Below are 24,215 nucleotides of genomic sequence, written 5' to 3'. Positions count from 1 at the left end.
AGCATATGTGGAAGGAATTCTCTCGACGTTGCTTTAGGAAGTCTCGGCAGTCATGATAAATAGTTTTTTATCCTTCCAACCCTTCTCCAAAGAGGTGTCTTCCTCTACTTCCTGCTTCGGGTCAAAGCAGCTGGGTTGAAAGAAGTCTCATGTTGATCAATGTTTTGATGATTAGCTCGCTCCTCAACAGGGATACCCATGTCGAAGAAAGGTGACCCTCCGTGTTGGGGGGCACCCAAATGATGATTCATGTCCACAGAGGTAACGAGCTCGCATGTTTAAGTACACCTAGTTTCATGGAGCGTCTCAAAGAGCTTCTCATACTACTCATGGAGGACCTCATTCTTCATTGCTATCTTGTTGTTCTGAGCTTCTAGCTCATCGACTTTAGCTTGAAGAGCAACCCTATTTCCTTCATTCTTTCGTTGCTTCGCACTAGGTGCAAGAGGGGTGTCATTCTGTGTTGTGGCTTCCTTCGTTCCCCATGTTGGAGAGGGATGCCTGGTCAAAAGAGAGTGTACGAATGGTGGAAACCAGCTTGACAAAGCTGAAGAGAGTGGAAATAAGTGTCGTTCCCACAGACGGCGCCAAATGTTGATGCACAAAATCAATGAGGACTTTGGTACAACAGAAAATGTCAAGTTTCTGACCTTTGCTAGATTGCTCCGGTCACTAGTGTGGATAAATATGTAAATGGATAGGGATAGGGAAGCAAACACAAGATGTACGTGGTTCACCCAGATTGGCTACGTCCACGGAAGAGAGGAGTTCTCATTAATTGTGAAGGGTTTACACAAGTACATAGGTTCAAGCTCTCCTTTAATGAGTACTAGTGAATGATTTAGTACATATGACATTAGGAAATATTGTGAGAGAATGATCTCTATTTATAGAAGAGAGTTTCTAGTTTCATTCTGACTTTGACACGTGTCGTGTTATGATTGGCTTCTGATGTTGACACGTGTCGCGTTATGATTGGATTCTAATGTCGACACGTGTCGTGCTGTGATTGGCCTCCTAGTTTGAGGGAAACTCTTCTGGGTCCTTGATGGTATAACGTTGACCGATGCTCAGTAGTTTCAGGATTGGTCAAGTATGGTACAAACATGAGTAATTGACTAAAATTAAAGTTCAGAGGAATCATTGGCAGCTGCATACAAGTTCAGAGGGCAAATCAGCAAATACCTCTTTTATTTTTTATGAATCAAAGGATTTGGTTACTGCTTCTATTAGACATGAATTGCAATGGATTATTTTATTAAAACTCTCTGAATTAAACATGGAAATTGAATATGGGTGTAAAAATTAAAAAAAATAAAACATATTAAAAGGATATATATGAAAATAATTAAATTGTTGTAGGCTATTTGATTTAACAATCTAGGGTTTAGAGAGAGATAGAGGGGTTCGGCAATATTGAGAGAGAAGATAGATTGATTTAATTGTGAGGTGTGTTTGATTCACCCTATTGTGCCTTTATTTATAGTAGTAGGAAGGGTAAAAGCTTTCCCTTTAGGATTACAATATTTAATATGTAATCTTATCATAATAGGAATATAAGATACTTTCTCAGATTCCCTAGGATTTACACAATCACATTCCTATACTAAATATGACTGCAACATTCCCCTTGAGTGTGTAAATACTCAACAAACCATCGCATCAGATCTTCAGCATATAAGGTAGAATAGTTGATGAAGTCATCAGCACAACGGGTGATCGTGAGTCTCAAATTTAAGTGAAGTATGCATTTGTAGTAAAACTCACAAAACCTCGCTATGGTAAAACCCAAGGCATGGGGAAAACCCATAGACTAAGGAGAAAAGTGAGAAATATGCATAATGTCTAAAATGAACGTCAAACTGGACGAAGGTAGTAAACTCAACGAAGTATGATCATCCCAAGATGGGTGCCTCATTAAAACCTTGTTAGGTAACAAAAACCCAGTGGGAAAACATGCTCCTAATAGTAGGAAAAACAGTACATTAAGATCATGTGAGTATGCTTCTAGATACTCCCCCTAAGCTAGACATAACTTCAAAATAAGAGAACTATAAGCGATTCAACTCAGATAATTTACGCATACCGATTCCTTGGACGAGCTTCTGAAATGTAGACTTAGGCAATGACTTGATAAAGAGATCAGCCAGGTTGTCCTGGGAGCGGATTTGCTTTGACTTCAATGTTCTGAAGTTGTTGCTGTTGGTGTAAGTAAAAGAACTTCGGTGCTATGTGCTTGGTGTTGTCTTTTTTGATGTATCCCTTATTCAGTTGCTTGATACATGCTGCATTGTTTTCAAATATCGTCGTAGGAAGGTCAACGACTGATGTAAGACCACTAATGCTTCGAATATGTTCCATAACTTCTTTCAGCCAAAAGCACTCACGCGATGCTTCATGTAGGGTAAGAATCTCAGCATGGTTAGACGAAGTCGCAACTAGCGTTTGCTTGGTAGACCTCCAAGATATAGCGGTGTCTCCAATGGTAAAGACATAACCCGTTTGAGAACGTGCTTTATGTGGATCAAACAAATATCCAGCATTTGCGTAACCAACAAGGCTAGAATCAATCTGAGGGCCATAGGGGGCGGCAACACTTGGAGATTCGCGGGTATAGAACAAACCCAAATCCGTAGTACCTTTGAGGTAGCAGAAAATGTCTTTAACACCATTCCAGTGCCTGCATGTGGGCGTATTGCTGTATATAGCCAATAGATTCATAGCTAATGAGATGTCAGGTTTAGTGCACTGAGCCAAGTACAATAAAGCCCCAATTGCACTTAGGTAAGGAACTTCGGGTTCCAAAACCTCTTCTTCATCCTCTTTTGTACGGAAGGGATCTCGTTTAGCATTTAGAGTTCAAACGACCATGGGTGTACTCGAAGGCTTTGCTTTATCCTCATTAAAACGTCGCAACACCTTTTGGGTGTAGTTTGATTGATGTACTAGGATTCTATCCGAACAATGCTCGATCTCCAGGCCAAGGCAGTATCGAGTTTTCCTAAGATCCCTCATCTCAAATTCTGATTTCAAGTGTGTATCAATTTCCTCAAACTCTGCGGGAGTCCCAATGAGGTTCATGTCATTGACATAAACTACAACGATTGCAAATCTGGAATGTGACTTCTTTATGAACACATATGGGCATAGTTCGTTGTTCACATAACCCTGACTTGTCAAATATTCACTCAGACGGTTATACCACATCCACCCGAATTGTTCTAATCCGTAGAGTGACCTCCTCAAACTAATTGAGAGAGTGTTCCGTGGTTTAGAACTATTTAAACTAGTCAATGGAAGTCCTTCTGCAACTTTCATATAAATTTTCGTATCTAGATCCCCATAAAGATATGCGGTTACCACGTCCATAAGCTGCATATTCAATTTTTCAGAAACTACCAAACTAATTAGGTAGCAGAACGTTATAACGTCCATTATAGGGGAATACGTCTCCTCGTCATCAATCCCTGGGTGCTGAGAGAAGCCTTGCGCTATGAGGCGTGCTTTGTATCGCACTATTTCATTCTTCTCATTACGCTTCTTCACGAAAACCCACTTGTAGCCAACGGGCTTCACGCGTGGTGGTGTAGGAACGATAGGTCCAAATACCTTACGTTTCGCGAGCAAATCAAGTTCAACCTGGATCACTTGTTTCCAGTTTGACTAATTGGTTCTATATCAACAATCATCGACGGAACATGGTTTAATGTCATCGCTGAGCATGATGTCAATAGCTACTGAGTATGCGAATGCATCGTCGATGATCATCTCATTCCTATTCCAAACCTCATCCAATATTGTGTAGTGGACCGAAATCTCGTGATTCTTGATATGCCAGCATGTTTCATCTGAAGCATATCGTAATCTAGAATAACCTCATGTGTTGGAACGGATGAGTGAACGATGGTCGAATTCAAACTAGGGTCACTAGTTGGTGCCATTTTCCTCTTTCGGGGTTGTGAATCATTTGAACCAAAGGGTCTGCTATGCTTCAGGGTCGGAGCAAATGATTGGCTAGCCGCCAATGTACCTTTCTGCATGGAAGGTGTGGCCTCCCCATCTTCGGGGACGGTCTAGCCTTCCCATACAGGTTGTTGACGTACACGGGGTACATCTATCCTTGCAGGTGTGTTTACAGCGGGTATATGTGATCTTGTCACCTTTGCTAGATCATTAAAAGCATCTGGCTGCTTTAAGCAATGCTTTGAAGATCTATAATTCGATATACCTCAGTTTCAGATTGGGCAGTGAGGGGATCTAAATAAGACATAGTGGGAGCATACCACAACAATTTACGGCATTCTACGGGAACGTTAGCATGTTTATCTCCCCCTAACGACTGGAAGACTGTCTCATCAAAGTGACAATCCGCAAAACATGCAGTAAAAATATCCCATGTCAAAGGTTCTAAGTAGCGAACAATTGATGGTGAATCATAACCGACATAGATTCCTATTTTTCTCTGAGGACCCATTTTGGTACGTAGTGGCGGCTCTATTGGCACATAAATGGCGCACTCAAACACCCGTAAATGCTAGACGTCAGGCTCGTATCCAGTGACCAACTATAACGGTGAATGTGGTTGGGTAGCGGTGGACCTCAAGCAGACCAACATAGCTACATGCAATATTGCATAGCCCTAGGCAGATACCGACAGTTTGGTTCTCACAACCAAAGTCCGAGCTATCAATTGAAGGCGCTTTATGAAAGCTTTTGCCAAGCCGTTTTGGGTGTGAACATGGGGCACAGGATGTTCCACATTAATTCCTATTGACATGCAATAATCGTCAAAATTCTGTGACATAAACTCTCCAGCGTTATCCAGTCGAACTGACTTGATCGGATAATCAGGATGGTGAGCCCTTAGCTTAATGATTTGAGCTAGGAGTTTAGCAAATGCGGCGTTGTGTGTGGACAACAAGCAAACATGTGACCACCTTGTCGATGCATCAACAAACACTATAAAATATTTAAATGGTCCGCAGGTTGTTTGGATTGGTTCACAAATGTCCCCTTGAATCCTCTGAAGAAATTTAGAGGGGTCGTGAATAATCTTTGTATATGAGGGTTGAGTATTTAACTTCCCTAAAGAATATGCTTTGCATGGTGGGAGTCCAACATAGGGATGTAACTTATGCCCGCGTGAAGATTTGAGAAGATGGCGCATCATGTCACGTCCAGGATGTCCTAAATGATCATGCCAAAGCAACAAAGTATCTGGGAACTCAGGCATAGGGCCGGCCACACTATGTGCTTCTATGCCGCGAATGGTTATGATGTACAACCCATTCGGCAAGCGTTCCAACTTCTTGTGAATATGCTTCTGGCCATATTCATACGAAGTGATACAAAGAAATTCAGAACTATGATCTTCAATGGTTTCAAGATGATATTTATTATCTCGAATATCTCTAAAACTCAGCAACGTTCTTCTGGAATGTGAAGAATAGAGTGCCTTCTTAATGGTCAGAATTGTACAATTAGACAACATGATACATGCCTTTCCATATCCTTCAATCAGGTTGGATGGCCTGAGAAAGTGGTCAAATGAGCTTTCTTGCGTATTAAGTTAGTAAAATAGTGTCATTCACGCAAGATGGTATGTGTGGTTGAACTATCTGTCAGACAACTAGCTTCCTCACTAGACATACCTAGAAATAAATTGATTGAATTGGTCACATGTATAAATACAAGTCCATTCATTCAATTAAGCAATTCAAGAAAATAATATCCATTCAAATAACAATCCATAATAAACAAACCACAACCAAACAAATTATTCCAAATACATAGAAAAATTGTTCAAAATTAAACCATAAACCTAGCAAAATAAGGGGTAGGGTCGGCCACTCCTAGTGGGTTTGGCCACTAGAGGTAAACACCCTAAAAACATGTCTAATTTATTCATCCATAGGTGCTGATGCCTCCTGGAAATCTGATATCTCTATTGATGTAGTTGCATCTTCCGGATGATCCACATGTGCAAAGTTAGACTCACGATGAGAATTATATTTGGCAATAGCCTCAGGGGAAGCTCGGCATACGCGTGACCAATGATCCCTTGATCCACAGCAATATCACATGTCCAGTTCAGTAGAAGCAGCCTAAACAAGAGCTTTGCCTTTGTTCTTGAAGTTTAGGACCTTAGGGGCGAGTGGTGGACGCTGTTGGGTCACATTTCTTCCCTTAGATGTGGTACTCTATTAACCTTGGGCCCGTGGTTAGGCTTGTCGCCCATTGCCACAGCAACGACGGTTCTTTCGTCGTTTATGGCTGCTAAAATAGGTCATATACGCTTCAGGTGCGGCGTTCGAGCCAGTGGGTCGAGCTTGATGATTCTTCATCAAAAGTTGGTTCTGCTTTTCAGCGAGAAGTAAAACAGAGATCAAATCCAAAAACTTGGTGAATTTCTGTGCCCTATATAGTTGCTGTAGGACAATATTGGTGGCATGGAAGGTCTAATAGGTCTTTTCCAAGAGATATGGTTCGGTTAGTTCCACTTTGCAGAATTTCAACAAAGAACAGATTCTACAAACTTCAGAGTTGTATTCATTCACAGACTTAAAGTCCTGGAAGCGAAGATGCTGCCAGTCGTGTCTTGCTTCAGGCAAGTATATGTCTTTCTGGTGATTGAAACGGTCGGCTAAAGCAAGCCAAAGGGTGCGTGGGTCCTTCTCAGCGAGATACTCAGTCTACAGTGCCTCATGAATGTGTCTTCGGATGAAGATCATTGCAGTAGCCTTTTGAGCTTCGTCAATAAGTTTGTCGGCGATAGGTGCCTCGATGGTGGCTTTAATAGCCTTGCAGTAAGATGGAGGTTCACGTCTTGAACCCACTTCAGATAGTTTCTTCCAGAGACTTCTAGAGCGGAGAAATCGAGCTTGTTCAAGTTCGACATGTCCTTAAAATGGAGGGAGAAAACGTGATTAGTCATATGGTAAGCCATAGACATATATCGTAGAACATACTGGTTCTATAGACATGTATTGGTTTAATTTATGCATGAAAACTACGGGTTTCATGTGGTATGTTTTGAATGAAAACTTCAGGTTTCAAAGGCACTAAATTTGAAACTATAGGTTCAATTTAGTTTTATGAACAATTAGTTCATAATGAGAGGTTCCTGCAAGAAACACACAATGCAATATACTAATTTGGATATAGTGGATTTGAGGTTCTTCGGGTACTCAAGTGTGAGAGCTTCATTACTACGAAAGTATGTGACAGTTCAAAGTATAAAAATAAATTATTGAATCGTTAATGTCCAAAAGTGATCTTCAGGTCAATAATTTTGGATTCATTATCAGATTAATGGACTGCAGGTCACTTTTAATTAATTCAATAAATTGGGTCATACCGGGTCGATTGTAGAAGCTAAATCATATTAAAATAATATTATTGGATCGAAAATATAGCCCCAAAATAATTTGGGCTTGGTGCCGTGAGCAAAAAGCTCGTGTGGCTGCTAAAGCAGCTCGTGGGGTGGCTGCAGGCCACGGGTCCAAAGATGGGACAGGCCCAAGGGCTTACGGGGTGGCATGGGCAGGTCTAGCGAAAGATGGCATGCGGGTTTGGGTTACGGGAGAAAAGGCCCAACCTTGTAGGTTGGTGCATGCCGTGGGAAACACCCAGCCAACTAGGCTGGATTTGAATGAAGGCTACGGGCCTGGGTTTGGTGCGTGGCTACGAGCCACGGTGCAAGGGTGAAGGCTGCAGGCCCATCCATTTGGACCCCAGGCCGAGGCCTGGAATCAATATGCATAGTGGTGGTGCGGTGGGTGTGCCGCACCATGCCCAATTTCCCTTTTTTTTTTCAAATCCCTTAGGGTTTAGGAAACCCATATTTGCTTGTAATTTAATTTTGTACCTTGACTCACAAATTCCACATAACAATTTAATTGTGTGATGCATGAAACAAATATATATATATATATATATATATATATATTGACAAATATATGAACATATACAATATATATATATCGAAAGGAAAATATAAACATAGAGGGGTTCATGCATCATGGAGAATGTTTTCATGCTTCGTGGACGTTTCAAATATCTTCTTTTATTTTAAGTGTACCTAATTATCAGAAAACGAATAAGCCTTTGAATTTGGTGGATGATAGCCTCCTCCAACGATGCTTCAATTCCTCAGCTTCTGGCAAGAGCATGTTGATAACGTGTTGTAGGCCTATTTGAGTTAACGATCTAGGGTTTAGAGAGAGAGGGGTTTGGCAATATTGAGAGAGAAGAGATATTGATTTAATTGTGAGGTGTGTTTGATTCACCCCATTGTGCCTTTATTTATATTAGTAGAAATGGTAAAACCTTCCCCTTTAGGATTACAATATTTAATAGGTAATCTAATTTTAATAGGAATATAAGATACTTTCCCAAATTCCTTAGGATTTACCCAATCACATTCCTATTCTAAATATGACTGCAACATAAATAAGTTTTTCAGTTATAACTTATCGGTTGGCAATTTTCACACACGTAATTTTTATTTACTTATATATATATATAAGGTGGTCATTTTCAATTGTTTAAATGAGGTGTGTGAAAATTACCACACTTTATTTTACCTAACATACACGCTAAAATTATTAAACAATTAAAAAGGTGCCCAAGAGATAAATATTTGTTTTTGTCAAACGATAGAGATAGATTAAGAAGCCAACGGAGTTCGAACCCAAGTCGTGACGCAAGGACAATACTCTTCTCCACCACTGTGGTATAAGGCCACTTGCGCGCAGATAAATTGAGGTGTGTGAAAATTACTAATTCTTTTTATCCAAAAATATTGAATGTTTGCTCAGTTTGCAATAATAAAATGCTGATTTTGTTACTTCCACGGTTCCACCACGCCCATGAAATAGCTTTCCAAATGCAAGCTCAAACTTACCCAAGCGGAGGAAGATGAATCCTTCAAATCCTAATGATGCGACTATAAAACTTCTCATCAAAAGTTGGTTCGTAAGGAAATAATTGGAATCAATTCCATATAATAAGGAGAACTGGGAGAAATAATCCAACTGTTGTGCCAAAACTAATTTAGAGGGCTCATATGGTGCCTCATATTAGATAAAATTGGACGATTGACGGGATTTAAAAAATAAATCGTTTACATAATATACAAAGACAAAATATACCAAATAATCCAACTGTCACACTACTAACTCAGAACTCAAAAAGCTTATATGGTTAATATATAAAAACGAAATACACAAAATAATCTAATCGTCGCGCCTAGGCAAACTCAATACTCAAAATGCTCGTATGATTAATATAAAAAAACAAAATACATGAAAAAATCCAACTGCTTCTTAGAAGAACGCAGAAGGCTTTTTTGGTGGCTGGTGCTTTAGATTAAATTAAAATGGATAACACACATGATTCATAATGGAGATCATTCACAAAATATAAAAATACTTAAAAGAGTACTTACATTCGATGCTAGACGTCGAACTAAAAAAAAGAGTGCGCAAAAATCATTTTCGGTTGCAAGAGATCGAGGTGATCAAGCAAACATTGGAGAGAGAGAGTCTGCCCACTTTCCTGAAGTTTAGTCTATCGTTAGAAGGATAGAGAAAGAAATAACGAAAAATCAACAACTAACTCAATTCATTCAGAAGGATTAACGCATGCGAACGCAGAAACAAGAAGCTGGTTTCAATTCATTCATGAACGGTAAGAGAAACAAAGAACTGTGGAATACTAATCTAAATCACCAACTACATGTTGAAATCATATGTGCAAGCCGGACACCTATCACATAAATCCATTAGCGTTGCAGTTCGAGCAAAATCAGGTTAAGAACATGAACCAAGCGACGCGTTGGAACAAATAGACAAATGAACTAAGAGATCCAGCTGCTTCCTGGAGCACAAAAGCAACTTGTGCCTAGAAAAATATAATTGAGATCCCCATTGTAAAGCATCCAAACGCAACCCAAGGGCTCAAGCGTTCGCCTGTTTCAAGTACCCACACAAAAGTCATCCACCGGAAACATGGACTGGGGAATCAAAATTATTCTAGCAGCACCAAGATCGCAAATGAATGAAAGAAAACCCTTAAAAAACGTACCTATTCTAGCCGCCTTCCAGAAAAATCCCCGGAACCTGCCAGGATGAGAAACAAAGTCAGAACACGAATTGATCGTGAAGTTTGACATATCATACAAAGGCATGGAAGCATGAAGGACAGTAAAACACAAACATTACTGATTGGAGGAAAAACACATAATACGGCGGAATCAAATAGAACCAATGCAAGTACCACTAACTACACAATTCTTGCAGGATAAGCAGTAGAATACGTAACTAGTATAAATCATAGTCCAAATACCAACCATCTTGTGCGTGTGCATCCAGTTTTCAAAATCACACCCCTTGTCTTCGTGACGTTGAAGGGAATCAAACTTTAGACCTATCCTCATCCTAAACCCCTTTCCCCACCCTCGCTCGGTACTTGGGCTAACCGCAAGTGCTTAAAATCACAACCCTTTTGTTTTTAAGCAATCCTACTCAAAACCGATGCTAAACACAACACCCGGGCAGAATTAACATTTAAATGAAGTTTTCTTAACCTCAATTAACAATGTGCATAGGAAACATTGATTAAATGCTGAAAAATGCTTCATTGCATACGATTGGATTATGCTAAACTTTTATTAAACACACTCTAATTAAAGCAGAAAATTAAATTCAAATGAATAAAAACACACAGATTTACAAAATTAGAGAAGCAATGGGGAAGTGAGACTACCGACCCTGTTTTCTGCTCCAGGACGGCCGGAAACTGCATCTTCACAAACGTGCACGTGCAAATCACGAGCAGCACCACCGTCAAAAACGAATTGAAATTGAAAAGCGCCGACTGGATGCCATAACCAAAAAACCCAAATCAAAAACCCTAATTTTTAATCATAAACTCAAAATTTCAATCAAATTATATATACATGGATAAGAAAAGTCACAGATTATTACCATGTTTCGACTCCGAATCTTCGATTTCGTAAGGATCAACGAGAAAGATCGGAGATCTGAGCAAATGACTGAAGATTTCCGAGAAAGCCCTGCACTACCTACCTTGAAAGAGAATCCACAAAGCTGAAGCAGTTTTAAAACGTCGAGTCGTTTATATGGAGGTCATCCAAATTTACTGGAATACCCCTGGGTTTGGTTTAAATTACGCAGCAGAGTACCGGCAATTCGAAAATTACGAACCTGGCAGATGTTTGCTAGCATTTATCGGGATTTCTTGCTTCACATTTGACATACTGGCAGGTTCTGTACACCACACAACTCACTCAAAAGGCCAAGAAATATCATGACGGTTTCTTACAATTTTCGACTTCTTGGTCTTATGGAAAGCGGGTTGAATTATATACTAGTCAACTGACTTAAGATACAAGTAATTCTAAGCCCATGGGGATTTACAAAACCTAGCCCAACAGAATCCTAAACGGATTCTCCTACACTAACACTATCTTTCTATTCTAATTTGCAAGTCTCATTTACCTCAACGGATGGCCATTCAACCATCTCTTCTTACTTTTTTAGTTATCAATCTCAAATTTTGCCCCTTAAATTCTTAAGTGCTCAATTAGGCAAGTAGAAAGCACTTAAGAATTTCTTTGTTGCCCTGTGTGTGTGATTGCAAACAAATGTACTTAAGGCAAACTTGACGCACATGATTTAACTTTTTTAGCTCTCTGTTCAGATGATACTGTTTGATGCAAGCAGGAATCATTTAGACAGCAGGTTCCTTAAGAAAGATGAAGTGGTAGCATCCGGTGAATCAATAAGATTTGATGCTCATTTAGTTGAAATTGGAGAACGCGAAGGAGATCGTAAACCTGAAGCGGATTTGCATACAAGAGAAAACAAACATAATGTTGTTGCTGAGGCAGGAATAAAGCCTGAACAGGGTAGTGGTGCTATCACAGATAAGGCTGCTGGAAAAGGTTAGTAAGTGAAAGGTTTTTTTCTTTTAAATTGAACTTTTGCATCTCTGAAAGTGACTGCTTAAAGTTTTTTCCTCCATTGATCCTATCTTCCCCACCCCTAATGACCAGGTTTTATATTTGAGCTACCAAAATATCTGGTGGAGGTCGGTGGACCTTACCCAAGTTCCGGAGATATGGTGCTGTTCCGGTAGTAGTTTACACATTGATGCTTGCTGAGGTCTTGATCATGTCTCCTGCATTGTTTTTGCCAGAGGGTGAAGGAAAGTCTGACAACAAAGATTGTTCAAAGAAAGCTTCAAACTCAAATCATAATATCTCTAGTGTTGAGGAAACAAAACCAGGGAGGGCCGTCCCTACAAACAAGCCTTTGCGTGACGGTTGTCCCATAGTTTCTATGTATAATGTATTGCCATTTTTTCTCTGCTGGTGCTATTCCAATTCAAATTATCTGCAGTTCTTATCAGCCACCAAAATAGAGGAGGAATTAATTAGAACTATTGGCACTGCTTTGCGTAAACAAGGTGCCGTTAGGATTTATGTAGTTGAACCCATTTCATGGTGAAGAATTTGTGGCCATGGTTATATTTCTTGAAATTTAGGAAGACAACATAAGTTGCACTGCTATCTTTTATTTATATGATTTCTTGTTTTTTCCAATGCATTTCACTCTTTTGGCAACCATCGGAACTTTTTGTAGCTTTGATACGATGTATTGTGTTTGTAATTGTTTCAAGCAGCATTATTCAGGCACTAAAAAGCGTGACAGAGCATACGCTTCAGAGAAATCACGTCCGAGTTTGTGTGCTTCTCATGATGCTGCTGATGAGAAAAGAACTCGTTTTGAGGAGCTTGTTTTGGAGCAAATCGAAGTATGCCCAAGTTTTGATCTTGGATTTTAAATAACTTTACCGGGAAATGTTCTTTCATCTCGGGTGATAACTTATAGTGGATCCTTGTTTACTGACTGAGTTAGCTATCTAATCGCCTCATGCAAGAGCCGAGAGTGACACCAGAAAGCCCTAGATCTTCTCTAATCAATTGCCGAATGGCCAGTGCTTGTAAATTGTGAATTGGAAGATTTTATTCACTCTGTTGCTCTCTTGCGGAAATGCAAAAAAAAACTCGAAAACTGAGCAGTTCTTACACTTTACTGGAAACGATATACAAATTTGTAGCACGAGCAATACAAGCGGGAAAGACTAAACAAAAATTCGGACAAGCTTCTACCTCTCTTCTGTTATGTGCTCTCAATTCTCATCCAAATATTTGTAGAATATGGTGTCCTTCCTAGACTTTCCGAAGCTAAGCAAGGCCTTATAGAAGCGTTTATTTTTGCCCGAATGCTGCTCAGTGTCTCTTGTCCTGGCTCTTTCGGTATTAAGAGATAATGACGTTGATCTCCTGGTCCGGGGCTCTGACGAGTACTGCGAATATAATTTGAACGTTATATTCTTAATATCATCATATGTGTTGGATTGTATTTGACATTCTGCAGTTCAAAAGTGCCTTACCCTCTGTTTGCTGCTAGAAGAGTTCAGAGTGCTTGATCTCTTCACATGAGAACCACAACGTGGAAGTGGAAACCGGTGTGGCGAGACTGTTCTTTTCTCTGAGTTTATGTATAGAATTAAAATAAATAAATTGCATATAAACATAGCAAGATCAACGAAAAGCTCGCCAACGTATTATTTTCAGTTGTAATTTGTTTGTATGGAAGAAAATTTCTTTTGCACAAACCATGTTTGGATGCAATTCTTGGGAACTGAAATGCTCCGGGTGAAGATTCTGGAGAGTGCAATGCAGACTTTTCACTGCATCAGAATATATAGCACACGCGATTAAGAGCATTCACTATGCACTGAGTTTTTGTGTTTGAATCCCCTCTCTCCCAATATCCGTTGTATCAAAAAATAAAGACGAAAAAAAAGCGTTAAAAAGATGTACCTGACAATTGGAGAAGTATTCCTCGTTGCTTCAGAAAAATATTCACACAAACAAATTATCAGATTTTTCCCAGTAATTTAAACCTTTTCGGGTGTTAATCGAGCAAATCGGATAGCTAAGAAATGAGGCCGCAGTCTCGAATTCTATTATCTTTCTCGTAATAACTACAAAGAAAACTACCAACATGTAAGGATGGAATGAATACCAGATTTAACCTCAAAGAAATCCTCTTTGGCAGCGCTTCGATATGCCAAGGCAGACTGGCCGACAGCATCCATGGCTGCCCCAACTGAACACATAGTAACTCTCAAATTAAGAATGCAGCGTAATACGAAGGAAACTTCAAATAGTAGTCAACCAAAACAAAAAAAGAAACTTCATAGAACTATAAAAGGATACTTGCCTGGCAAGGTATATCGCCTACGGTGCATCGGAAAGCTTATGGCTAGCGAATGTTTGGAGACGCCCCCTTGACCGATGAAATCTTCACACGTTCTCAGTCGCTGTGATTGCCACAAAAATGCTTAGAATTTGTCAAAGTTAAACAGAGGAAAAATGTTCCAACTCCTAAGGAGTAAAATGCCATACCTGTTGAATGCAAGACATCCTGAGCTCAGTTTCTGAAACTTCGTCGACTTTGTCATCCAAAAATACGTTGACCTTATATGCCATTGAACCTAAGTGATCCACAGTGTTGATAACTGCCTTCATCACATAATCTTTCAAAGTCTCCACCACTCTACCCGAAGAAAAAAAAAGAAAATATCGAAACAACAATTAAAGATTCGAAACCTAAGTACACTACAGGAAAGAGCTAGTTAGAAAAAGGGCAGTGATTTTCACACTTCCGTTTTCTCCTTTTGCACTCCCCTTGTTTATGATTCATTCAATTCGAGCGCTAGAAATAAATGAGTGCAGGGGAGAAAAGGGGATTGCAAAAATCACTTCCCTGGGAAAAACAAGTCTTCAACTCACAATTGTTGTTGGTCCTCTTTTCTGTAAGATATTTCGAAATATTCAGCTGCTGAGTACAACTGTTGCCTCAGATTCTTCAGTTCCTGCTGAGCAAATTGCCATAACATTTAACAACTCTAAAATCAATAAGAAAAATGATCAAATTTATAGGTGAAAAAAAAAGCACACAGAGACATTGAGGTTCTCTGAAAAGAGCACTCTCTGCTGCATGAAGAGTTCATCATCATGGTGGGAAGCTTTCTGTCGAGGAGGAGAAGCAACTGAAGAGGAAGAATTCACAATCTGCATTTTTTCCACCTACAACACATATATATAACTTCTGATATAATTATAGCTGAAAGCAAAAAAATCCCATGAATCTATGAAATTAAAGTTGTTCTGGCAACAGAAAATTCAGATGAAAGCAAAAAAAACCCAACACACACACACACACACACACATATATATATATTATATAACTTCTGATATAATTATAGCTGAAAGCCAAAAAACCCCATGAGTCTATGAAATTCAAGTTGTTCTGGCGACAGAAAATTCAGATGAAAAGTAAGCTCACTGAGCAGAAACTGCAATCCAAAACGCACTTGTTGCTAAAACTTGAGTAGTCTGAATAAGTATCCAATTATTGAGAAGAGCAAAAGAAAGCTAATTGGTTTTTGTTTCGTGGAAAAGTATGTCTCTGTTGACAAGAAACTCTCAGAATATAGAATAGAAGATGCCGACATTCCACTCAAGAAAAAAGTGAGTGAGAAACTTCCGTTTGTGGTTTTATTAGGAAATCGACAAATTACTACTAAATTTTCAAAGCAAAATATCAACAACTAGGCTACTAATTATTTGTTGTTAAATTACTTGTAACACCAGCAGAGTGTGTTGTTAATACAAGTGGATAATATAGTTGATCAAGAACACAGGGTAAACATGTCCACATGTTATAATATCAGTAGATTGGTAACATTACGTAACAGTGTGATAATTATATTGAAAACTTATTTGCACGTAACGGGTTCCTTTAAGAATTCTTTGAAAAATAGGACAAAGAAAAGCCTAATAAGTCAATTAAAACGAGTCACTTGTCGTCCGCATGGCGGTTCGATTAAGGTGAAACGTGGGACCCCAAAATTGATGGGAATAGGGTGAATCTTAAATCTGATCTCAACTTACATCAAGGGTGGAATGATTACAGTGCATGGCTTGCTTGGCTGAAGAAAGTTGAGTGTGAGTGTAAATAGAAGATGCAATTTTTGTTCATCACACATTTAATCCAGTGGTTCAATTTTATCATGTCTTACCTTTCGACCCAACTACTTTGCCCTCCCCCTTTATGATGATACCAATTTCTTGACTTATAGAAAGTGATGGATCATGGGGAAAATTAAAGTCAAGAAATTGTAATTTTTTTTTTAACAAACGATATTAACTAAAGTAAGAGAAAGAGGGTAGGCTTAGTCTTACAATAAACTAGCAATAATATTGTTTAAACTCGCCACTCTGGCGAGAATTGAACTTAAGACCTCTCATTTACAAGTGAAAATAAATACCATCAGACCGTAGTACTAAGTGACAAGAAATTGCAATTAATTTGGTAGAAAGGCTAAATATGGTAGGGAATGCCAACAAGATATTTTTATTGTATGGCAGTTGGGGATTCCAATTAGACGTTGGAATTGGATTTATTTGACATTACAAATAGGACTGATGGCCACTTGTAAACCACCATTAATCATTAATTTGCATTAGCTAGGCTTTTTGATATAGATGATATCTTGGTAAAAAGATTGATTCAAACTCAAACGCATAAAAAGTACAATTACTAGCCTGTGAGATATGAAACTTTCGGGGTACGGATAGCAGGGCAGTCTCACCTAAGAATCATCCCACAACGCATTATACTAGACATTTTTTTGAGTGACGTTTAACTCAAGCAGACAGATTTGTAATTAAAAGCAGGGTGTTGCTATTCGCCTCTTTTTATCTTTCATGCACCTCCTCTTAATTTCTATCATTTGATTTGATAACCAAAAATTATGAGAGGTGTATAGAAAGTAAAAAAATGCGTCAATAGCACCATTCTAAAGGTAAAGCAACCTTTCTGATTAATGAAATTGCAAGAACATAAAATCTGAAAAATATTGCCACCCAAAGTGGTCAAACTAAAATACAATAGTACACACAGTTTTGGGCTCGGTTCTAAAATTGAGAAGAAATTTTGGAAGTGACAGTTTGAGCAACAGTTGTGAATCACAAAACAAACAACCAGAATGCGGTAGCAGCTCTTTTAGACAATCCGCTCCAACTCTCTTGCGTAGCTGAGAGTTTGGTTGATGAGTTGTAAAGAAGGTATCTCTTTGCAAGGTGCAGACTCCTTTGCCTTCTGGAAATAGACCGCATCATTCTTCACTTCCCACTCAGGATGATCCTGTATCCACGGAACAAAGTCTTATAAATTTGTAGAACCAAACATAAAACCAATTGGCAATATGAGGAGTAGCCCAACTTACTTATAAGCTCATGCAAGGTCCCTCCTACCATCGATGTGGGATTCATTGTCAACACGCCACCTCACGTGTGGCCAATTCTCAAGCCTAACACGTGGACACCACAACGGGATGACGTGAAGCGCATGTTGTCATTTGACTTCACACATGGGACAACCTGGCTCTAATACCATAAAATTGAGGTTCCACCATAAAACCAATCGGCAATATGGGGAAATGATCGTGTTACTAGAGCAGGTGGAGCATAAGCAGTAGTGCCTTGATGCTGTGTATATAGTTTATATTTTGATTTTATACTCAGAAGTTGAAGCCCATGAATAGACTTGTAAACGGGTCGGGTTTATTGGGTTTGGATCAGGTTCAATCCAACCCGTTAAGTTAACGGGTCATCCAAACCCAACCTGTTAAGCTAACTGATCACCCAAACCCGACCCGTTAAGATAAAGGGTCACCCGTTTCACCTGTTAACAATCATTATTATTATTATTTTTTGCATAGAGTTTATATTTTGTTGTTAAGACCTTATTGAAATTACTAAAACATCCTCAACTAAAGGGTGCTAACGGGTTGACCCAAAGTGACCCATTATTTAACGGGTTGTTAACGGGTTGACCCGTTAGTGACCCAACCCGTTAAGCATCCATTCAAATACTAATATTAACGGGTCGGGTCGGGTTAACGGGTCGGGTCCAAAATGCCAGGTCTACCCATGAAGCCCATGGCCAAGCCTTGGGTAAGGTTTCCATTCAGTCTTTTACTTGGGAATAAGGGGCTCGATCAATTTAAATCATTGGAAAGTTACACGTCAAACAGGTGCCTTTCCCACTCATGATTTGCAAGGATATGCATTTTTAACTTTCTGCCAGATAGCGGTAGGCATTTTACGTGATTTCAAAAACAGAAGATCAATTATTCTTAAGAAGTTCAGTCAATTTGGACTTTTTATGAAAAAGGAAAATAACATGTTACACGCGACGTACCTCACTGACATATGCCAAAAGTTCACGGTCAGAAGGAAACAGCAACATTTGACGGGCATCCTTAATAGAGAGAAAATCATACGCCTTCTCGCTGCATCCGGCTAACTCATCCCTAAAAGTGACAGAAGAGATCAACCAACTAGAAATCCGCAAAGACATTTTAATTGTACATTGTAACATATCATCTAAATAGCTAACTACACAATAAGTTCAATAACAGGAAGATGACGGGCTCAAATCATTCACATATTCCTATGAGCCACGGACAATGATGGAACATTCCAAAGAAAATACATTCCCAACTTCCAGATATTAGCATTTCTTGTCACAAGTTTGAAGAACTTTTGCAATTATTTAAACATAATAATTACTAAGTAAAACAAATTACCTGACTGTTTTAGCCAGGAGATCCATGAAATAAACATAAGTCTCGTGTGGTACTGTCTGACGAGCGCTCAACACACGGTTGTAAGCCCCCTCCATGAAAGATTGCTCTAGCTCCACAGCATGCTTAATGCAAGGGTTCTCCAAAGCAGCAGATGAAAGAAGTTCCAGTTCAGTGTGGAACTCAGCAATTCTATTCTGGACAAGGAGTCTCAACAGGTTGAGACCTAAAATTGGGTACTCTTGAGAGGATGGTGGAAGACGATCTCTACTCCATAAGAAAAGTAAAATTCATTAACAATCTTTCTAAACAAACATTTATTTCTGTTTAGAAAAAAAGACCGAGTAATTGGTATAAGATAAACAAAGCTATAACCGCATAGACAGAATGCAACTTCATAGTTAGCTTAAGGGGATGATAACTTACCGAGCATCTACGTAATAAGACTTCAACTGAAAGAAATCCCTTTCAAATGCATCTTGATCCTCAATCTTAACACTAAGAACAACAGCATGCTCATATATATCCCCTGACAGTTTTGAAACATGAAATTGAGGAGGTAGTTGGGTTAAGATAATGAAGGTGACTACACCAATGAACAATGTTAAACTAGCACACTCTTTCGTAGCCACATAAGTAGGTAGCAAAATGAACTATAAAAGCATAATTTTTGTTTCTGGCGCATTCACTAATTAGTTTGGAACTACACGAACAGGAAAATAGAAGCAATAGATTTGGATGAAGAACATTACTAGCTAATGTTAATTCCTTGACAGCATTAGGTGTGTCTTGAAACAACGGCGGTAGGCTTCCGAATTCAGTCAGCTTAACCTGAAAACACAACCGATACAACTCAATCCACATACAACAACAACTTAATTCCATACATCTTCACATAAAAACCAGTCAATAAATCCTCCGAACTAACGTCTTTGAGTGGCATTTCACTCCCTAGCAGCTTAACAACCAAATACTTGCGACAACAAGTTACACCGAAATCTCGAAATCTCGAAATCTCGAAATCTTGTAAATTCAATTCACCAATACCCAAAATCTAATTATAAAATATTTCAAAGGAAGAAAATCAAAACGACAATCGCATTACTCTTACTGACCCAAAAACCTAATCACATCGGGGCAACAAACAAGAATCATACTTTAGCACTAACACACAAGAATCATACTTCAGCACTAACACACAAGAATCATACTTTAGCACTAAGCAGTGAAACGACATAAAAATATTACTAAATCATGTGAATAAGCAGCTGATAATCTCGAATTGGGGATTGAAAATTAGGGTTTTTGAGGATTGGTGAGTTACCTTGAGCTGGGAGAGGAAATTGGAGCAGGTATCGAAATCGCTCCGTACGAATGCAGCTTTGAGTCGCTCGAAGAGCTGTGCGATCTCTGTGAACTTCGGATCCATCTCTCTCGTGTTCCTGCGGTTGCTTGCCTCGTCGTCTTCTTCTTCCTCCGATTGCTTTTGCTTTTTTGCTTCTCTGAGTTTATGTTCGCTCTTTGCTTCCTTTACAAGAAGAAAATAGAATTTTATTGGGCTTCAATATGGGCTGGTCTTGGGCCTGCAGGTTTGATTTCATGTGCCGGGGTGGTAATGGGCCGTTTTCGAATATACCCGCTAAACAATAAATTAATAGTATTTATCAGAAAAAAAAATCAAGAATTATGATTTCATTAATGAAACATTAGCTGAATGATTATTATTCGTATTCCAATTGTGTTAAGAGCAACTCCACCCATGTGGGTTGCTCGGGGGACAGTGGAGAAGAAGGGGCCGGAGGCCCGGTGGAGAGAGGTCCAGCCGTGTGGAGGCCGAGCGACGGTGGGAGCCCGAGCGAAGGGGGGGTGGGGAGTCGACGGGCCTGTGGCATGAGGGCTTTGCAATTTTTTATTTTTTTTGTGTCAGAGAGAGAGAGAGAGAGAGAGAGAGGGGGGGTTTTTTATTATTTAAACAAACAAAAACAACTATTATTTTAATTGCTTATGGCCAGGGGAGAGGGTTCCAAGGATGGAGATGTAAATGGCAATTACTGTTCATTAATGGTAGTTACTATTCATTTAAGGCATTTACTGTTTAATATGGTGGATTGAATAGTGGATTGCCAGGAGGGAGAGCTCTATGGGTGGAATTGCTCTAAGAGTGTGAGGATTACCACCACTTATTATTCTGGTTTAATAATATTTTTCTTTATTTGTAAGTAAGTAATAGTATTTTTCTTCATGTGTAAGTGAAAATTTTTAAGTTCCTTTCTCATAAATTTGAATCGAATTAATGCTAGTTTATTGCTAACCAATTGTAATATTTGGTCCACATGTCCGAATTGTCAACCCGTCAAATTATATTACGACCTACGGTAAAACGCAACATATACACGACCCGTCGTTTCATTCACCACTGTCATCTCCTCTAGTCCCTTATCAATATCCACCTAGGACTGACCCAAAAGCTTTCTTCTGTTCCAAACAGAGGTTCCAGCAATGGCTTCCACTTCTTCCCTCATTTCATCTCTTACCCCTTCTTCAAATTTCCCGTTTTGCCCCAAAACAATTTCCCAAATCCCATCTCTACCTCAAACCGTCTTCTTCCCTCGCTTTAACCGAACCGGACCGAATCCCAGTTCGCGCCTAACCGCCAATGTCCAGTCCCTGGAGTTCTCGGGCTCGTTTTTCGAGGGCGGGTTCCAGTCGGAGGACGACCCGACTTCCCCGCCCGGGTCGGGCTTGACCGCCGTGGAGGAGAAGGAGGAGCCCCCGTGCCCACCGGGGCTCCGACAGTACGAGACCATGGCGGTGCTCAGACCCGACATGTCCGAGGATGAAAGACTTACTCTTACCCAGAAGTACGAGGAGGTAAAAGGAATTTCATTTTTTATTTTTTTTTCCAAATTCTGTTGCCTTTTTATTTTGGTGAAGTAAATTTGATTTCTTTGGCTCTTAATATTAGTGGGTTTTATCCATTTGTTTCAATTTTGGCTTGTAATCTGTTTGGCGGATGAGAAAATTTGAGGAAAAGATAAGAAAAATTAGTGAACAAAGTTGGAATTTTTGGTTGAATTGATACATATAATATAATGGCAATTGGCGGATAGTATTTGATGCATTTATTTCTTAGTGAGTTAGGACCTTCAGAGATGTTTAGTTTTGAAAAGTTTACTTTGCATTTGCAGTGCGAAACGCTTTTCGCTATTAGAGCGATATGTCGAAGATACTACTAATCTAATGATTTTTGAGTCCTCATAATGTAGGTAGGTTTGCAGTACATCTACTGATTTAATATGCATAAGAGAAACTTTCCTCTGAAAAACTGTCTTTAGGTCCCCAATTGTGTATATTGAGAAGTACTCATATGGTTCTTCTGGATCTTTCGGACATCTTTTATAATCTAGTCGAAGATATAAGTTCACGTCATGGGTTACAAGATAGAAGTAGTTGTTGGTTTATCATGATACCAAAGCAGGAGATCCCAAATTTGACTTTCTACACATGGGAGGCGTTATTAGAATTTGGAAATAACCATATCCTAATAGCTTAAACCTTTCGGGAATAGTGGTAAACTTGTATCTTTTATTATCATCATATACGTATTAGTCTGTTAACCGTGGTTGTTTTCGATGGAGAAGTAATAGTTGTTATTTGAATTGTATGCTGTGTTTGTTTGGATGTGCAATGAATTAGTACAGTGAGCAATCAGTCACAATGAGAATGTGCAATACTACACGAGCTATGCCCTTGTTTTCTTAATTTTTTTAAATGGTGGGAAAGTTGGGTACAACGGGCAAACCTGATATATTGTGATTGTCACCCAGTAATTCCCGTAATATCAAGAAATGCCAGATTATATCTTGTCATGCGTTATTTTACCCCTCTGATTTCTAGTCATGCATTTTATGCCTTATTTTTAGCTACGAAGATTCGGAGAACTAGGCTGTGGACTTCCTGTTGATCTCATGATGACTTAAGTGTGGTGTCTTAGTGTTGGACTGGTCTAGGCTTTTAGACATAGCTATACATGTACGATTGCGTCATGGCTGTGATAACCGTGTAAGAGCTTATTTGAAATAAGATGAATTTTGACACATGCAATTTACTTTAAGCAGCATTACGTTTCCTGCTCAGGTTATAAAACTATGAGTGTAGTTGGTTACAAGGTTTTATTCTGATGATCCATGTTTTTGCAGTTGCTAATAGCCGGGGGTGGCATGTATGTGGAGGTCTTCAACAGAGGGGTAATTCCTCTAGCGTATGGCATCCAGAAAAAAAACAAAGCCGGAGAGTCTAACACTTACCTGGATGGTATCTACCTCCTCTTTACCTACTTCACAAAACCCGACTCTCTCGAAGTTCTTGAAGCAAATCTCAAAGCGGACGATAATGTCATCCGATCGATGAGCTTCAAAATAAGGAAGAGGAAGTACTAGTTTAGTTTGAATCTTTTGTCCATCTCTTAGAGGAAGGCAGGAAAGAAAAATTTGCGTGTACAATGTAATTTCGGATGTTCTGAACTGCCCATTCGTTCCTTTGTAACATATTTGAATTAACGGCCAAAGGAAAAATATGCAGTTTCCAGAGTGAAATTTGTAGCAGAAACTCGAATGGAAGAATGAAACTTAAAACCTTTTTTCTTCGATTCGAATACAGATTAGATAAAAAGGCCATTTGCTGGCAGAGATAAGGTTAGCTTCCTATGTGCTTTGCGCCAAGGCGAATTAAACTACGTCAATGGACCGTATACATCCCTATTACGGATGATTTCAAGAGGAGAATCATGATGGGTGCAGAGGTGAATTCAAATTCGAGTGCAGAGGCAAAAGTCCAGGTCTGCTAATGCGCTGAATCCCCACTTTGTTGGTGCAACCTGGATGTAGACTTGTGGAATGAATAGGATACACGTATTTGTTCTGTCGTAGGTTCATCGCATTGCTCAAATTATCTTTTAGGCTTTTAGCACAGCAGAATGCGCAATCTCAATGGTGGGGGTTTGCTTTTTTGACCAAAAATGAACCAAGTCCATATTTAATTGTCTTATTTAATTTAATCAAATGCATAAACTTGTTCTTGGATAGCACTAATTAAAACACACCTTTGCCTTCAATCATCTTTGTTTATGGTGTCTGCCTTTTTGTAAGTGATGATTAAGCAAAGCACGATGATACAGCCATAACTCACAAGCCGCCGCCTAATGGTAGCCGAATTGGACACATTCTTTTAATTATCTAGATGCAGAGATTCCATGGGTGCTAAAGGATTACTCGGAAATAAAGTAGGAACACTTTACTCAGTAAGAACAAACTGTGTGAAATAAGATATAGCTAGTAGCTTTTTCTTTATACAAGCGATATCAACTTCTCAACAAATAACAAGGCGATATCGAGGAGGAATGAATTCAACTGAGTACTTTGTGTGCAAAATAAATCATCTTAACTGCTTGAGTTATAAGTTAT

General features: G+C 39.2%; 3 protein-coding genes and 1 pseudogene across 3 annotated transcripts; 1 reads left to right on the top strand and 3 right to left on the bottom strand.

Moving 5' to 3' along the window:
- Positions 1-9,657: 9,657 nt before the first annotated feature.
- On the bottom strand, positions 9,658-11,147 carry LOC126599357 (uncharacterized). Its single transcript, XM_050265721.1, has 4 exons — positions 10,989-11,147; positions 10,772-10,878; positions 10,087-10,121; positions 9,658-9,971 (listed from the first exon to the last, which is right to left on the bottom strand). Exons 1-4 carry the CDS (start codon positions 10,989-10,991, stop codon positions 9,904-9,906), a joined length of 213 nt encoding a protein of 70 aa, XP_050121678.1. The 5' UTR covers positions 10,992-11,147; the 3' UTR covers positions 9,658-9,903.
- A 2,335-nt stretch (positions 11,148-13,482) lies between these two features.
- On the bottom strand, positions 13,483-15,665 carry LOC126599355 (protein ABIL2-like; annotated as a pseudogene).
- Positions 15,666-16,960: 1,295 nt separating this feature from the next.
- Positions 16,961-20,276, bottom strand: LOC126599353 (26S proteasome non-ATPase regulatory subunit 8 homolog A-like). Its single transcript, XM_050265716.1, has 6 exons — positions 20,078-20,276; positions 19,506-19,584; positions 19,180-19,282; positions 18,757-19,020; positions 18,369-18,480; positions 16,961-17,309 (listed from the first exon to the last, which is right to left on the bottom strand). Exons 1-6 carry the CDS (start codon positions 20,180-20,182, stop codon positions 17,169-17,171), a joined length of 804 nt encoding a protein of 267 aa, XP_050121673.1. The 5' UTR covers positions 20,183-20,276; the 3' UTR covers positions 16,961-17,168.
- An 895-nt stretch (positions 20,277-21,171) lies between these two features.
- Positions 21,172-23,396, top strand: LOC126599356 (30S ribosomal protein S6 alpha, chloroplastic-like). Its single transcript, XM_050265719.1, has 2 exons — positions 21,172-21,624; positions 22,953-23,396. The coding sequence occupies exons 1-2, from the start codon at positions 21,253-21,255 to the stop codon at positions 23,190-23,192; spliced, it is 612 nt and encodes a 203-aa protein (XP_050121676.1). The 5' UTR covers positions 21,172-21,252; the 3' UTR covers positions 23,193-23,396.
- Positions 23,397-24,215: the final 819 nt, after the last annotated feature.

This window comes from Malus sylvestris, chromosome 14, assembly GCF_916048215.2.
Source record: "Malus sylvestris chromosome 14, drMalSylv7.2, whole genome shotgun sequence".
Taxonomy (NCBI): Eukaryota; Viridiplantae; Streptophyta; class Magnoliopsida; order Rosales; family Rosaceae; genus Malus; species Malus sylvestris.
This window is presented reverse-complemented; position numbering and strand designations above follow the sequence as displayed.